Source organism: Penicillium cosmopolitanum (genome assembly GCF_028827165.1).
Source record: "Penicillium cosmopolitanum strain IBT 29677 chromosome Unknown utg000012l:1.0-3308103.0:1.0-3310761.0, whole genome shotgun sequence".
NCBI lineage: Eukaryota > Fungi > Ascomycota > Eurotiomycetes > Eurotiales > Aspergillaceae > Penicillium > Penicillium cosmopolitanum.
This window is the reverse complement of record NW_026622682.1, coordinates 2,478,834-2,493,480: the sequence shown is the minus strand read 5'-3', so window position 1 is coordinate 2,493,480 and position 14,647 is coordinate 2,478,834. Positions and strand designations below refer to the sequence as shown.

The following is a 14,647-nucleotide window of genomic DNA, read 5'->3' as shown; positions in this document are numbered from 1 at the left end:
AGTACCTTGAGTGTAGAGATCTGCGGAGAGCTAATGACCGAAAAAAGAGAATTGATCAACAGCCTGTGATTTTTTACTCGCCAGATAATGTTTCAAATTAAAAGAGAAAAATGGGTCGAGGTCGAGTAGTCTCCATCGTCTGCTCTGGGGGCAAAAAACTGCCGGAGACCCTCCGGCATATGCGCCGGCCAAGTCGCGGTAAATCGTGTCTATGCGACGAGTGTCTGCATTTTCTTCAGGGCTGCGATTTTTCTAGTGAAGTTGTTTGTTTTCACAATGTTTGATGAAGGTGGAGTAAGACTTGTATCTCGGAAAGCTTTTCAAAGCAACTCAGCTAAGGAATGTGGCGGCCACAATGTCGATTAAGGGACCGTAGTCGAGATTTCGGGAGGCCGGGCATCTACCGGAACTTCCTCCGCGCGAGGTGAAATTCCTATGGGAATAAGTGTTGACAGCTTAGGCTCCTATTGCTGGAAATAAAGACAATCAAACTTTATGGATTGGCCAGAATTGAGTCGCCAATTTCAACATGTCTCCAAGCGAAGCACCCACCACAGTATGTCTGAAATCAGTTTCCCAAGTAGAATCTAGGGCTTGAACTTCCAAGGTTCGGATATTAATCTTTCAATTAGGATCTAGAGGTTCACCCAAGCAAAATTAAACTGTACGGCACAAATGGCGTCCAATGTCGAATTCACGCCATCTCAGAGCACTTGATGGACGCTCTTTATTCCGAGTCTGTCGTGGCGAAAGTATGGAATATAGCAAGCAAGGCAGTTTCAAGTGTAAGAAACCCCGCGAGAAATGTGGAACTTGAAGAACTTCAAGTTGAGAAATATGGTAGCGCTCTGACACCAAAGGCAGAGCAAACCACCCATCCTCTACCCTGAGTACACCGATGAGGATGGCATATATGTCTACCGCACTCTGGACTTTTGGACATCAGGCTTCTTCCCTGGATCTATGTATCTTCTTCTCGAGCGGTTTACTCGCCATCCTCAAATCACCCACCGATCGGGACAAACAAAAGATACACTGACCCCATGGCCACACCGTCTTCAATTAGAATATCTCTGCCGCTGGTGGACCACAAACCTGCACGCAAATGCACTTAAGCGAGACACCCATGATCTAGGCTTCATGATCGCACCATGGGCAACGAAATCATGGGAACTTCATCGTGACCCAGCCGCGTACAACAGCCTCGTCATGGCGGCGCATTCATTGGCCAGCAGATTCAATACCACGACACAGTGTCTCCGCAGCTGGGACGTCTGCATCACGAATCGCTACTCATTCACCGACCCATCCCAAGACTTCCTGGTAATTATCGACAACATGTTGAATTTAGACCTTCTGTTCTGGGCCGCGCGAGAAACTTCGAATAAGGGGCTGTTTGACGTGGCTATGATGCATGCCCGCACGACGCAGAAGCATCATATTCGAGATGATCACTCGACGTTCCATGTCGTCAATTTCGATTCAGAGAATGGCGGCGTGAAGGCCAAGTTCACTAACCAGGGTTTCAGTGATTCCAGTTGCTGGGCCCGAGGACAAGCATGGGGTATTTTAGGCTTCATGCAGACATTCGAATGGACAAAGGAAATTTCTTTCCTTGTCACCGCGCGGGACTTGGCTGACTACTTCATTGCCCATTTGCCTGAGGATGGGGTGCCGTATTGGGACTTTACGGCGCCGATCACAGAGGTGAGCCCGCGTGATACATCCGCCGCTGTGGTTGCTGCTTGTGGTATGCTTCTTCTGTACAAAGCGTTGAAAGGCAGTCCAGATGGTGACGTCTACTTGTTCAAAGCGATGAAGTTGGTTGATTGCACCGCTAGCAAGTTCTTGAACTCGCCCACATCTCGGTTCGAAAAAGTGACTTCTGCCTCTAAAGTTCCCGTTTATCCAAGCGGCTGTATCGATGGACATGAGGGAGACGGATTTAGTAGTATGACCGTCGTTGATAAATCTGGCTCGAAGATCGGGGAGAGCATTCTCGGCGGTGCCACCATCAACAACTATGAGTTCGCACCAAGACGCTGGTCAAACCATGGTTTGGTTTATGCGGACTACTACTTTTTGCTGTTCGGAAACATGCTGCTTGAGTTAGGTTTGGCCAAACTCGATGATGCTAAGCCTGGAAAGAAAGTGGATTCTGTCAGGTAATTCTTGCAAATTTGCGGACTGGAATAGGGCGAAAGATTAGACGTTGTGAAAAACAATACAGTTGTTTCCGTATTCTCGACCGCGGAGGGTTGAAAGATGGACATGACGATATTCAATGTAAACCTTAGAACCATTGTTGAGACGTATCCGAGGACATCAACATTTGGTCATCCAGTGCCATCTCAGCATAGCCGCCGGCTGAACTAAGCCCCGCCATACCGGCTGATTCGCTGTCCTGGACTAGGGGCAAGGTTAAATAGATGTGACAAGTCGTCCTGTGAGCCCACAATCCCATTGTCATAGTTAGTCGTTGTGTTTTGCCATATGTTAAACTGATTGGGATTTGGCGACTGAATATCCATCTGCGAAGCAATACGGTTTCCTGCAGTCTGTGTAGGAAGCGAAAGATGACCATTGTTTGAAACTGTAGGGAAATTTTGTTGGAATGCCAACGGGAGAGGTGGAAAGGCAAGGCTAAACGATTCAAGTCCGAGGGGCTCTCGATGGTTCGACTTGTTCATATATGCAGCTGGTGGCGATCCGTCTGCGGCCCTCAGCGGAAACAAGCCTCTGTCCGAGGGAGAGGTATCAACTGTGGATGCCGGTGGTTGCTCCTTTGACTCGTCCGAGTACGCAGTCTGCCGAATATCCAAACTTGGACGGTATGTGGAAGCGAGATTATCACTTTGAGCTTCGATAAGCCGTTTCGCAAAGCTGGAAGCTAAATTGTCACCGCGCGGCTCTGCTGTCTCACTGCGACCGGTCCATCGCTGGGAGATTTCAAGCAAACTAGCGATCAAAGTTTCCAGAGCAGTTGGAATAGGAACACTGTTATATCTTGCATGAGCTAGGAGCATTCGGCCGGCGATGAAAAGACAGAAAGAAAATTGCGGGTTTGTGAATATTGGCGAGAAAGAGAGGAACTGCTGCCCGATTGTGGCGATCTCGGACGCGGCCTCCAGACATGTCTCGGCAGATGAAGCAGAGGGAAGTCTGACTGGACACATCTGCCAGTGGGCGGGTGGCCAAGCAATTCCTTGGTGTAGCAAAATTACTGCAGTGTTGTGCGTTATATGAGCTAGAGTGAGATTCGGATCCATAACCCCATCGCAGTTAAGCGCACAGGCTTCTCGCCACTTTGAAGGAAGGTATAACTTCCATCTAGAAGGTCACATGTCAATAAAACACTAGTGAGAAATTAAAGGCCTATTGGCGCTCACTGAATTAGTCGCAAATCCAATTCCTTGAACTGCATCAGCCACATCTGGGCCTTTTGCGCATCGTCAACAATAAATGCATGATGTAGAAAGAAGTTTGCTACCAAGGCAAGAGATTCGGTCGCTTCGATATTGTACGCAAAGCCACCGATTGAATCTTGGCATTCTGCATCTGTCGACCGTTTTCCGTTCGAAATTGGGGTCGTTACATTGTCTTTCGAGTCCGCAATACCAAAATAAGGCGTCTGGATTTCTTGGCCTTTCTGCCATAGTGCTCCTTCACAAGGGAGACGACGTTTTACGTCGTTGTTTGTCAGGCTCACTTTCCACCCAGTTGATATGCTGCAAAAGCGGTCCATTAAAAAAACCGTCCAGAATATTCTGCGACGCTCCTCTGCTTCGCTCCATGACTGAGAAGGGGACAGAAAGACCATTCGTCGAATCAATGTTTCTCCGAGACTCGCTGCAGAATGTAGCACATCTTCCTCGACGTTTAGTTGTAAGTGCTCAACCGTACTAACCATACTGCCCACTATAGACCACGAGGAAGGGCCACGGCCACGCCCGATCTGTTTTTGTAAGCCAATGACTTCGAATTGGAAGAGTGGGGCTTCTTACTCACAGTTTCGAATGCAAGAATGACCAATGCCTGTAGATTTTCGACCGAAAATGACTCGGTGCTGTCTAAAATGACCTTTCGGCGGCTTTTCTCTGCCATTTGGGATTTGGGCTCTCCGTCCGGTAAATGATTATTTCGTGAAAATCGGATGCAGACAGCTATGATAGCATGGAGAATGCATGTGATCCGTGGGCGCTCATCTGCTAATTGGATACGCTCGCGAAATCTGTCCATATGAAGAATCGGAATCCAGGGGTGGATGTTGACATGGTAGAAATCGACCAATTCATTTATGATTTCGGCCGGTGGCATCCAGTTGGAGTCGCTATTGGGGTTAACAAGAAAAGATGGAGAATCCACATCGTTAAGGCGTGGCCGCTTTGCCGGACGCTCGACTGGCTCCACGTCGGCCGAGTCTTTTTCCAACTCTTGTGGGATTCGACCATTCCCCCGGGATAATGCAGCGAGGAGCAGGGAGGATTTGAGTTTTTCTCGGCGCCCTGCCAGGTCCGGAATTGTGGGTGGTTGCTTGTATGACTCTGGGATTGAGGTGTCCGGACACATTATCTGCCACATCTGTTGCCAAATCATCTCTTGGCCGAGAAACATGTTCTCAAGCGTTTCGATCCGGCGGCAAAGTTGATCAACGACGCCTGCACGGAGACCTGGCTTCATGTGCCGATCATCGTAAACACAGGGGACGTTATGACGAATGCATTGTGCGCAGGGTTGAGCGCGATTACATCGAGCCTTCTTCTTGCGACACAGCTGACAAGCCGGGACATCCTCCTCGGGTTTTGATGTCTCTTGTAGCTCAGGGCCATTGGTATTAGAGTCGGCGGCACTGGGGCCGTGATTGGGTTTTGGCGGCATAATGATCTGATTGACTTAAATTCGGGAATGCAGCAGCCAAAAGATATGACGGTACATCGCGACAAACAAACACGAACTGCTCCTTGGTTTATCAAGCGGCTTGACCTCTACGGGTGATGGTTGAAGAATGAGAAATGGATGACTGACCTCCGCAGTGATCGTGCGAATTCCGACTGCGGAAGGCTCATGGCGAACGCAAGCCTAGCTTAGGCGCTTCGAATCACCCCATGGGTAAAAATCTGGGGTTGTTTGGCAGCTGGGCACCAATCAACATCATCAACGAAGCTCAACCGGTCCGGAGGAAAGGCCGGAGGTCACCCCCGGAGTTTTTCCTCGCTGGGATTAGCGTGGCACATGACCAGAGAGCGTCGTCAACTGGCCAGTTCCTTCTGGCTTCCTTCTGGTCAGATTGTTAAGACATCGGGAGATCAAGGATAATTTTCAGTATATCGTTCATTCATTCATTCACTCATACCAAAAGTCAAAAAAAATAGATGATTCAACACAGCTCCACTGATTTCCACTGATTTCCACTGATTTCCACTACCCGCAAAAACTCGAAACAGAACTAAAACGAATTTGTGAATAGGGGGAGAAGCCAAATAACACTGGGTGGATACCAGGATTGGAAAATGTGGAAACCCCAGTATGATGCATCCGCCGAAGCAACAAGAAAGAGCATGGATGGAGATCAAAAAAAAAAAGGGAAAAAATAAACAAAACACAACCATCTAATGCAGAGTCGGATATGACGAAACGCAAGATCCTTCAATGATGATAATAGACAAGCATGGATGGGAATAAAAAAAGAAATAGCAGCCCTCCTGGCAGAAAACTTTTCCTCCCTTCTCTTTATCGTCTGAAGGGTTTCCTCGTTCTCCGGTGTCCGGCCTTTATAGAGATACACCCCAGATACCGCGTCCACCGCAAACTCCAAGCCATTCCCGTGGGTTCCCAGATGAGTTGGTTCCGCTTTGTGGAGACCAGCTGATATTAGAAACTTCGTAGTCACATTGCCACGCGGCAGCCGGACCGCGCTCAGACGGTGTTGCTGGTGTTCCGGGATTCTGTGCGGGAGGAGAAAGAGGCGCGGCATTCTGTTGGTTGATAAGATCCCAGATGAGAACGAGACTGTCGTCGCCGCCGGAAGCCAATATACCCCGTCGATTTGGTGACCACTCAACACAGTTGAGGGGAGCGGAGTGGCCCTTGAGTTCGAGAAGTGCCTGGCCGGGCTGTCGTACATCCAGAACGCGGACTACGTTTGATTCTGAGGAGAAAGTGGCGAGGAGATGGGCATCGTGTGGGGATGCTAAAAGATGTGTGAGAAATCGTTCAACTAAATCAGTGGATGCAACGGCACATACCTGCGATTCTCAGCAAAGGAGGAGGAGGGAACATCCCAGAGGATGAGGGGCCGGATGGGCTAGAGTTGCCAGGACTCATCACAGCTTAAGAGAATATCAGCATGGTAGTTGAATGTGAGCTCTCCGGGTCTACTCACGCTTTTCTGTCTTATCCGTTGGCTCATATATGATGGTGCTGTGCTCGAGGCTGCGCAAATCGAACATGCGGACACTGCCGTCGGCACCACAGCTGACAAAAACGTCAACACTGTTCGCACAGAAACGAACATCGTAAACCTCCTTGTCGTGCGCAATCAACTGGGTTTTGGCTGTCAAGGTCGGAATATCCCAGATGGTACATGTGGTATCAATACTCGAGGTGATGATCAAGCTGGGGGAAATTGTGTTCCAGTCAAGCGAGGTAATAGGGGCCGTATGCTCGGGAGATTTGGAATTTGACAGGAGAGCCAGTGGGGAGAGCTTGGAAAGGGGTGCCTCTCTTTGATTGGTAGGTCGTGTAATGGAATTGGAGCTCTGCAAGGGCTGGGCGCTAGGAAGGGACCATAGACGGAGGTGGTCACCCGACGTTGCCAACAGATCGGTTGATTGCTTTTGTGATGATGGAGGCTCCCAGAGAATACGGGTCACGGGATAAGAGTGAGTGGCCTCGGCAGTCTTGACATAGTCGAGCTTGATTTCACCCGCTTGCGCATCCGGGGTATCGGGATCCGGCTGTGTCCAATGTGTGTCGATAATTTGAATCTGAAATAAAAAAGTTAGAGCTAGGGGAGAGACGTTTCTCATGAAGGCGATCGCACATAGTTATGGTTGTCTTCTAAATAACTCCCGAGAGCTAATTTGCCCCCAAAGGAACTGGAGCTTCCCGTCATGGGCCATTTGCACCAATCAACCGCATATATAGGCCATGGTGCCACGTAGTTGCTGTTGGTCGGTATCTGGGTTTCTCCATTATAAGGGAGCGATCCGGGGCTCATCAGAGAATCCCCCAGCAAGTGCTCCCCGGGAGGTCGAATATCGGCCAAGCCCAGCGGCGAATACTTGGAACCCTGCGGGGTCTGGGGGTGTACCCGCCCGGCGAGGACGGATATTTGGAGCCTTCCATACCTCCGTGTTGCTTGTATACTGACTGATCGAAACCCGCAGGGCTGGATCGCGAGTGGCCGTGCGAGTTAATCATGCTTGTTCGATGGCTGGCCTGTTGTGCGGACGGCTGTTGCTGCTGCTGGAGGGTGGGAATGACGGAGGGAGCGGTGTTGACCGAGACTGCGGACGGGCGGTGTTGATTCCCCGGTGTGAGCGATCCTGGAAGCGCACTGTTGGAGGTTCCTGGGTGCTGCTGGTGCTGCGATTGCGAGGAGTGGACGTTGATCGAGGGCACTTGGGCGGCGGCGCTTGCATCGGGCGTAGTGGGGTAGTCTTGTGGGGGCTGGCGCGATAAATTCGGATTGATCAACCCAGTTGAGGGAATATGCAGCTCCTCAGGGGTACGACCAAATATGGCCGATCGCCGATTCGAATCGTAGGAGGCTGGGTTGGACATGATGCGGAGGTGCCTCTCAAGGCAAATGAATGGGGCTCCGTGAGAGCTCCACTCCCCCGAGGATGGAAGACGGTTTGAATTGGACAAGAAGCACCAAATTGGGGAGAGGAGAGAGAGGAAAATAAGAAGAGAAAGAAAAGACGAGACAGGCGAGGAACAATCTAGTGTGTGTATGGAATCGAATTGTCGAGGGAGGTTGAGACAGTCGCAGCTGGGGGGGAACTGCCCCCGGATGAGTCAGCAGTCACGGACCACTTTCCACCTTTTTGGAGTGTTCCGAGCCGCTTTGGATCTTGTCCTTGTTTACTCCGTTCATCCCAGTGTCATTCTCATTTACACGGCCTTTGTTTACATATTTTTGTCTTCCTTCACTTACATTGTCCATTACAAGTTTCAAGTGACCTTCGCCAAGTGTGATCTCCCACTATCATGCCTTCAGATTCGACCTCGGCCCTACTATTGCTTCCCCACCTCCAGCATTCTCGTTCGAGAAAGTGAAGGATGCATTTGAGCCAGCTGTCTCGGATGTTCTGACAAAGCTCTCTGAGCCCATAAGGGGATCTGCCCGTATCGCTACACTCGATATTGCCCTGGCGATTCCTGATCTTCAGTCCCCATCGTGCAGGCCCATTGGGAAGGTCTTCGCCCAACTCCAGCAGTACCTCACCAGCATATATACGCTTGTTGGTGCTACCGCTGCAGCTCGAGATGTCGAATTAGACTCTCCCGGTGGCATTGACACCCGTGTACTATTTCTGGATCCCTCAACTGCCGCCGATGCACTTTTGTCTCAGGCGATTGTTGGCGATTTGGGTTTCGGCCCAGTCTTTGGCTTGCACTCACTAGCAACCTCGGGCCGACGGTGGGACCATCTGTGGTATCCCAACATTGAAGCTGGCAAGACATTAGCCACTTCCTTCGCCCATAGTCTTGGAAGCCAGGTCGGGAGCCACCTCGAGTCATCACTAGATGCAGTGTCTAGCAGCTCAAGCTGGACAGTCCCCGGTCCGCTTTTGACCCCGGAGCCCACGGCTGCAACCCCTCATTATTCAGTGATCGTGGGAGGAACTTTTGATCACCTTCATCTCGGCCACAAGCTTCTATTAACAGCGCTTGCGCTCTCTCTGGAACCGGCAACCCCCGCAGATAAGCATCAGCAAAGAATACTGGCTGCAGGTGTGACTGGGGACGCTCTTCTGGTAAATAAAAAGTATGCAGACTATCTCGAAAGTTGGGAGGACCGTTTCCAAAACACCGCTACTTTCCTTCGAGCCATCATGTCTAGCTCGGGGAATGTCACCCCGCGCCTCGATCGCACCACTGCACCTGGCCCCAACGGGAACTTTGTGGTGGTAACAGTGCAACCCAACCTCTCCTTCAAGTTCACGGAGATCTGGGATCCATTCGGTCCCACCATTACAGAGGAGAATCTTACAGCGCTTGTGGTGTCCAAAGAAACCGCATCTGGAGGAGCAGCCGTCAATGCCGAACGGAACAAAAAGGGATGGAAGAGTCTGGCCATCCTTGAGGTAGACGTGCTTCAGGCCGGAGAGGCCACGGACGTCACCGGCAGCAACTTTGACGGGAAGATCAGCAGCACAGACATCAGACGGCGGCGCATGAATCTGGCCAAGGTCTGAGGGGGGCGTAAAGAAATATTTTCCAATGGACAGGAGTCTCTCACAAAAGAGGGGAGGGGAGGAGAGGGGAGGAGAGGCCAGGAGATGAGAGAGGGGGTGGATTAGAAGTGCATGCATGCTTCTTGTCTCCCACTCTCCACCTCATTCCCAACCTATAGGTACCGGGAATGCTTGTAGATATGTACAGTAGTAGGGGGTGCATTCAGAAATCGGCCAATTTCACCCAATCCCCTTGACTCCACCACACGCGAGTTCCGTCACTCTGCAGATGTGACAAAAGGAGCGGGGCCTGCATTGGCTCCTTGGGCTTCTCCGCCCATCGCAACTCTCCCCCACCACCACTCACTCGCTCAGCTTCGTCCTCCTTTGCTGCAGGTTCGCGCTGTTGGTGCTGGCTGGCCGCAGCCTTCAACAATCATGTGATTGTATGGAACGCGTCTCGCCAATGGGGCCGACCAAATCACGATGGCCCTGGGCCCTGTCCACCGAAATGCACGCTAGGGTCGAGGTGATCATCCCGGTCGCGCGCTATCACTAGGGCCCGAATTCGCATGGTGAGACAAGTCACTCTGGGGTTCGACGAGTCTACTGGCCTCGAGAGCTTGTTCTGTTTATAGCGCCCAGTTCTCCCCCCCGTCGTGCGCCCGTCCGCACACCCCCTGGTGAACTCGTCATTTACTCTGCTGGTCTGTAAAAGACCCGGGTGGCTGCCCTTGCTCACCGTTCTTTTTTTCTTCTTCATCTTCCATGTTGCTGTCACTCGTCCAAAGCAGCCGGATTGACGGCTGCGCGCGCCGATCATGGCCCAGTCCCGTCACATTCAAGATCTCGCCGATGAGTTACTGAGCGAAGTGCTGTATTTTCTGGTGCCATCTCAACCTGGACCCGGCCCTGGAATCCGTGCCCTAAATGGCGGCAGCTATAAGAACGGTGTCAAGCAAAACGGTATCGATCGCCGATCATTTGGGTTTGGAGAAGCTTCGGATCTAGATCGATTCCGACTCGTCTGTATACGGTTCATGCGAATTAGCACGCCGCGCAAGTTTTCGCATTTCAACCTGCGCTTCTCCAAGGAGGGCTTCCGCCGGTTGGACGAGCTTCTCCAGATGCAGTTGGCCTGCTACGTCAAATCTATGACCTACCTGGTGCGACCTTTTTATCAAGGCAATTGTAAACATCTGCTCCTTCCTCCCAACATCCCTCTCTTTTCTTCTCCGAGGGACATGCGCAGACTGACATGAATATTACTAGCCTGGGCACCGATTTTTCGTTCGTTCGCTGCGAAACATGCATTCCCCGCGAAGGTACATCGGCGTCGGCTACGAGAGCAAATAGACCTGGTCGGCAATGGCACCGATCTATCACATCTTCGCACGGCGATCGGCTCGTTTCCCGCACTGCAACAACTGAAACTGCTCCGTGTGCAAGATGGAGCAGATGAACTCCTCATTGATTACCTAGACGTTCATTCTCCCACAAATGGCAGTAACAATTCCCTAACTGCTACTCACTTCGGCTGGGAAGCCGCATGTGCACGCGCAATAAGAAACCTCGGAATTTCAGTACTAGACTCCCAGCGCACATCCATCCGCTTCATAGGGCCCCAAATTAGTCCCGAGGCAACCCTCCAACTTCTCCACGCCCCATCGGCAACTTTCGCCGCAGTGGGGCACCGAATCACAAGTCTCGACATTACCTTCCACTGCAAATCGGACATTTCGTCCACAATGACCGAACTATCGGACGTTTTTCGAAACTTCTTCCTTGAAGCAAAAAACCTTGTCGCAATCCATATTGGCTTTCTTCCAAAACACCCCCTCTCCCTCACTCTCGACACAATATTCCACGGCATCCATTGGAAAACTCTCCGTATGCTCAGTCTGCAAGGCTGGCACATTACAGCACAGGATCTCAATTTGCTACTCCGTCGTCACCGTGCCCACCTCCGCGCTCTCCACCTAGCCTCCATCTCCCTCCGAACTGGGAAGTGGGCCTCGGTACTGAACGTCCTCCGTCACGAAATGGAACGTCTCAATCGCTTTGAGTTGAGGGAAATTGGATACGACGCCGACTTGATTTCTATCGGTATGGAAATTATCGAACCCGTTCCGCTCCCACCACAATCCTCCTCTGCAGCAGCCCAATGGTTATCGGCGGACGAGTTGGGTGATGATGGTTTCCATGTAAGCAAGGACCAGGAGCGGCATTGGGAGACGTGGGTTCTTACTGGGAAGTGGCAGAAAGAGCTAGGGCAGGTTTCAGATGGATATCAGAATGGACATGGACACGGCGATGGGCCTATAAATACGACAGAACCAGATTAAACATCAAGCATTAAGCATAAGGCATGGGATGGAATCAAATGGGAGGGGCAACCTTTTTATCATTCGCGCATACGAATTCCTGGGCGTTGGTGGCTGTTTTGCAATTCAAATTCCTGATATTGAACGTTCCTGTCCGAAAAGTTTGATTTAACTGGACTCTTTCGTCAAATATGCCGTTGGGCAGTACCAGTACAATTAGTATCAAGCAACAACTGGTATCACCAGATTAGATGTATGACATTGGACACACTAGAAGATCAAAGTTCGGCCAAAATCCGAATCGTGAAACTTGAACTACAAGCTGATTCCTCTTGCATAAATCACGTAGGGTATCTTGTAGCAGTGGTATCACAGGCACAAAAAGGCAATCTCCACCAGTTCCAACCCAATCGGGCAATCGACAGGCGAAGAGAATACCAGTAACAAGAGAAAAGAGCATCAAAATCCGAAATATTCTTACAAATTCGTCTCCAACAGGCCGTAGAGGCCGAGAATACGAAACTTTTAAATAAAGATATCACCCATCTGGACTATTCAGCAGATCGCATCAGCCGAAAGCAAAGGAAGCAAAGCCAGGCTCAGATTCTGATAACGGGTCTCCAAACCCTCTCACTCATTTATAGCAAGCATCCCAATCACCCCCAGCCCTCGCAAAACTCAGCGCCTTCACAAAGTCGCCTCTCTGACACCTGCCCAACCCATCAGCCGCACACCCATGCAGCGGCACAACACGATCATTAACGAGAGCCCGAACCAAGGGCTCACTCTCACCACGACAGCTCATCATCTCAAAATAAGCCCGCGCACCAAGCGGCACAGCCCAGGCAGCCGAGTATCCACCCGAACCAGCTGCAGACTGAACATGCTCAGTCGAGAGCGGGCTGGTACCGTTATACAAGCCCAGTGCAAAAAAGATCGGAATCATACCATTATCGTGCGTGAAGTCCGCATAGATCGCCTTGTGCACCGGGAAAGAAGCCGCACCTGGTGCATCGAGGGTGCGGTTTGTTGACGTTGAGTCGTGTACCGGCGTGTGTGTCATTCTCGCGATCAGTTCGTTGACGAAGCCCACTCCTTGTGTGGGACCGAGGGCGTTTCCGGCGCCGTAGCCGTAATATTTGCTGAGCGATTGGAGATAGTTGTATTGGCTCCATTCGGAAGATGTGAATAGGTTGCAGAAAGGGGAAAGGATGCTTCCGTCTGTGGTGGTGGAGATTGTGTCGAAGGGGCACATGTCCATTAGATAGATGACCTCGTCATCGGTTAGAGATACACCTGGTAGGCTCTTTTCCAGGCGTGTGGCGATTGAAGGGGTAATTTGGTTTGTGTATGCGTCGTCGATGTCGTTGCCGAGCTCGCTGGCTTCGAAGGCGGTACAGGTATTGTGGTTTAGGGTGTTGTTTGATCCTGCATCTTCGGAAATGACAACGTTGATGGTTGGAGAGGCCTGGTTAGGTTTTGCGTGGGCATCTCTTTTCTTGGTTTGCTGGAGTCCCTGGATGAAGTATCGGCCGGACTCGATGACGCGCGATGAGCCTGATGATCGAACGAATGGGATATGGTCCCGTGCCAGGGCGGCGTATCGTTCATAGAACTTGATGCCTGAGCTGACCATTTGGCGCTCGCCGAAGGATGTCAAGTCATCACTGCCCATAGTGTAGTTGTATGACTTGAGAAAAGCTGCCTTGCCATGAAATGCGGTGGCGTTGGCCTGGATGGTCTTGATCAACTTGGCATACTTCGAGCTCTTCGAGGCCGTTGGATACCGAGCGCCATGTCGGGAGAGGACTTGGACGAAAGTGACTTCGCATTTGTCTGGGACGGAGTTTGAGACGGTGTCATCTGAAACGGAGAAGTATGGGGAGTATTGGCCCCAGCGGTGAGAAATATCGGTGAAGCATTGATATCCGTCGACGCCATCACAAGACTCGGCACGACGGTGATGAGATCCTTTCCCGACTCTGTAAGTGAGATTTACCCCAATATCAGAGACTGAATTAAAATCCACGGATCTGCACCCGGGGGATTCATACCCAAGAGTCAAGTACGTCAGAAGGAGAACCGCGAGGGTCATTAGAGCAGCGATGGAGGTGACCCGCCATTTGGCAGATAGACAAGGTTTCCTTGGCTCTTGATCATCGATGGGGTTTTCTAGAAGACCTTGCTCTTCAGGCAGAGGGTTTTGTGCTTTTTTGTCGTACCCCGCCATTTCTCATGCACATCCCTGTTTGGAGGCGGATCTCGGAGTAGGTGAGATGGGAATCTAGTTCTGTGAATGACTCGCTATCTATGGAATGCGTATCAGAGATGGGATGGGAGACACGAACTTAAATACCACATGAATTTAGTGGATAATAGCAAATGATTATAATTACACCCAGGAACTTCCCTCCCTTCAGCAGAGCTGCTGCGGTTGACGACGCTTATTCCTCGTGCCTGATGAGCCCGTGAGGCTAAAACGTCCTCTGATTGGCTGATCGGATGACCACCAGCAGGTTTAGGGCACGTGGCATGGTAAGTACCGACTACTTGTCTCTTCACCCCATTTGCTAGCACTTTTAGCTCTGTTTCAGGTAGATATCGATGTACTCGATACTTTTGTCTTAACCCAGCACTCTATTTTGGCTACCTATAGGTATTAAGGATCTCTATTACGCGTTCCTGAGAACTACTAGTTGTTAGTATATATCTCGATATCTTAGTCTCCTTCAACACCTCCTGTCGAGTCGATCTCGAGTCTCAGACCAAGTCCTAGGCCCAGTGCTAGTCCGAATCCGAATCTGCCGAGTCATGCCATCTCCAGGCTGTTCAGAAGCCGAAATGTCCCTCGCACAGAGATCCACCGGCTGATTAGATAAATTACGCCGTTCGGGGCTCTAGCTACTCAAGCTAGCCACC

The 14,647-nt window shown here is 50.9% G+C and overlaps 6 protein-coding genes across 6 annotated transcripts; 3 read left to right on the top strand and 3 right to left on the bottom strand.

Annotated features, from left to right (window-relative positions):
- Positions 1 to 529: 529 nt before the first annotated feature.
- N7509_013680 (glycoside hydrolase family 88 protein) lies at positions 530 to 2,169 on the top strand (the record flags this gene model as incomplete). The annotated part of the gene is made up of 3 exons (XM_056638317.1): positions 530 to 556; positions 633 to 785; positions 865 to 2,169. The coding sequence occupies 3 exons, from the start codon at positions 530 to 532 to the stop codon at positions 2,167 to 2,169; spliced, it is 1,485 nt and encodes a 494-aa protein (XP_056481824.1).
- A 203-nt stretch (positions 2,170 to 2,372) lies between these two features.
- On the bottom strand, positions 2,373 to 4,878 carry N7509_013679 (uncharacterized protein; the record flags this gene model as incomplete). Its single annotated transcript, XM_056638316.1, has 3 exons — positions 2,373 to 3,330; positions 3,390 to 3,955; positions 4,009 to 4,878. 3 exons carry the CDS (start codon positions 4,876 to 4,878, stop codon positions 2,373 to 2,375), a joined length of 2,394 nt encoding a protein of 797 aa, XP_056481823.1.
- An 893-nt stretch (positions 4,879 to 5,771) lies between these two features.
- N7509_013678 (uncharacterized protein) lies at positions 5,772 to 7,785 on the bottom strand (the record flags this gene model as incomplete). Its single annotated transcript, XM_056638315.1, has 5 exons — positions 5,772 to 6,190; positions 6,246 to 6,329; positions 6,383 to 6,986; positions 7,043 to 7,300; positions 7,369 to 7,785. The coding sequence occupies 5 exons, from the start codon at positions 7,783 to 7,785 to the stop codon at positions 5,772 to 5,774; spliced, it is 1,782 nt and encodes a 593-aa protein (XP_056481822.1).
- On the top strand, positions 7,742 to 9,425 carry N7509_013677 (putative pantetheine-phosphate adenylyltransferase; the record flags this gene model as incomplete). Its single annotated transcript, XM_056638314.1, has 2 exons — positions 7,742 to 7,764; positions 8,225 to 9,425. 2 exons carry the CDS (start codon positions 7,742 to 7,744, stop codon positions 9,423 to 9,425), a joined length of 1,224 nt encoding a protein of 407 aa, XP_056481821.1.
- Positions 9,426 to 10,225: 800 nt separating this feature from the next.
- N7509_013676 (F-box domain protein) lies at positions 10,226 to 11,749 on the top strand (the record flags this gene model as incomplete). Its single annotated transcript, XM_056638313.1, has 2 exons — positions 10,226 to 10,595; positions 10,677 to 11,749. 2 exons carry the CDS (start codon positions 10,226 to 10,228, stop codon positions 11,747 to 11,749), a joined length of 1,443 nt encoding a protein of 480 aa, XP_056481820.1.
- A 613-nt stretch (positions 11,750 to 12,362) lies between these two features.
- N7509_013675 (histidine phosphatase family protein) lies at positions 12,363 to 13,958 on the bottom strand (the record flags this gene model as incomplete). The annotated part of the gene is made up of 1 exon (XM_056638312.1): positions 12,363 to 13,958. The coding sequence occupies one exon, from the start codon at positions 13,956 to 13,958 to the stop codon at positions 12,363 to 12,365; it is 1,596 nt and encodes a 531-aa protein (XP_056481819.1).
- Positions 13,959 to 14,647: the final 689 nt, after the last annotated feature.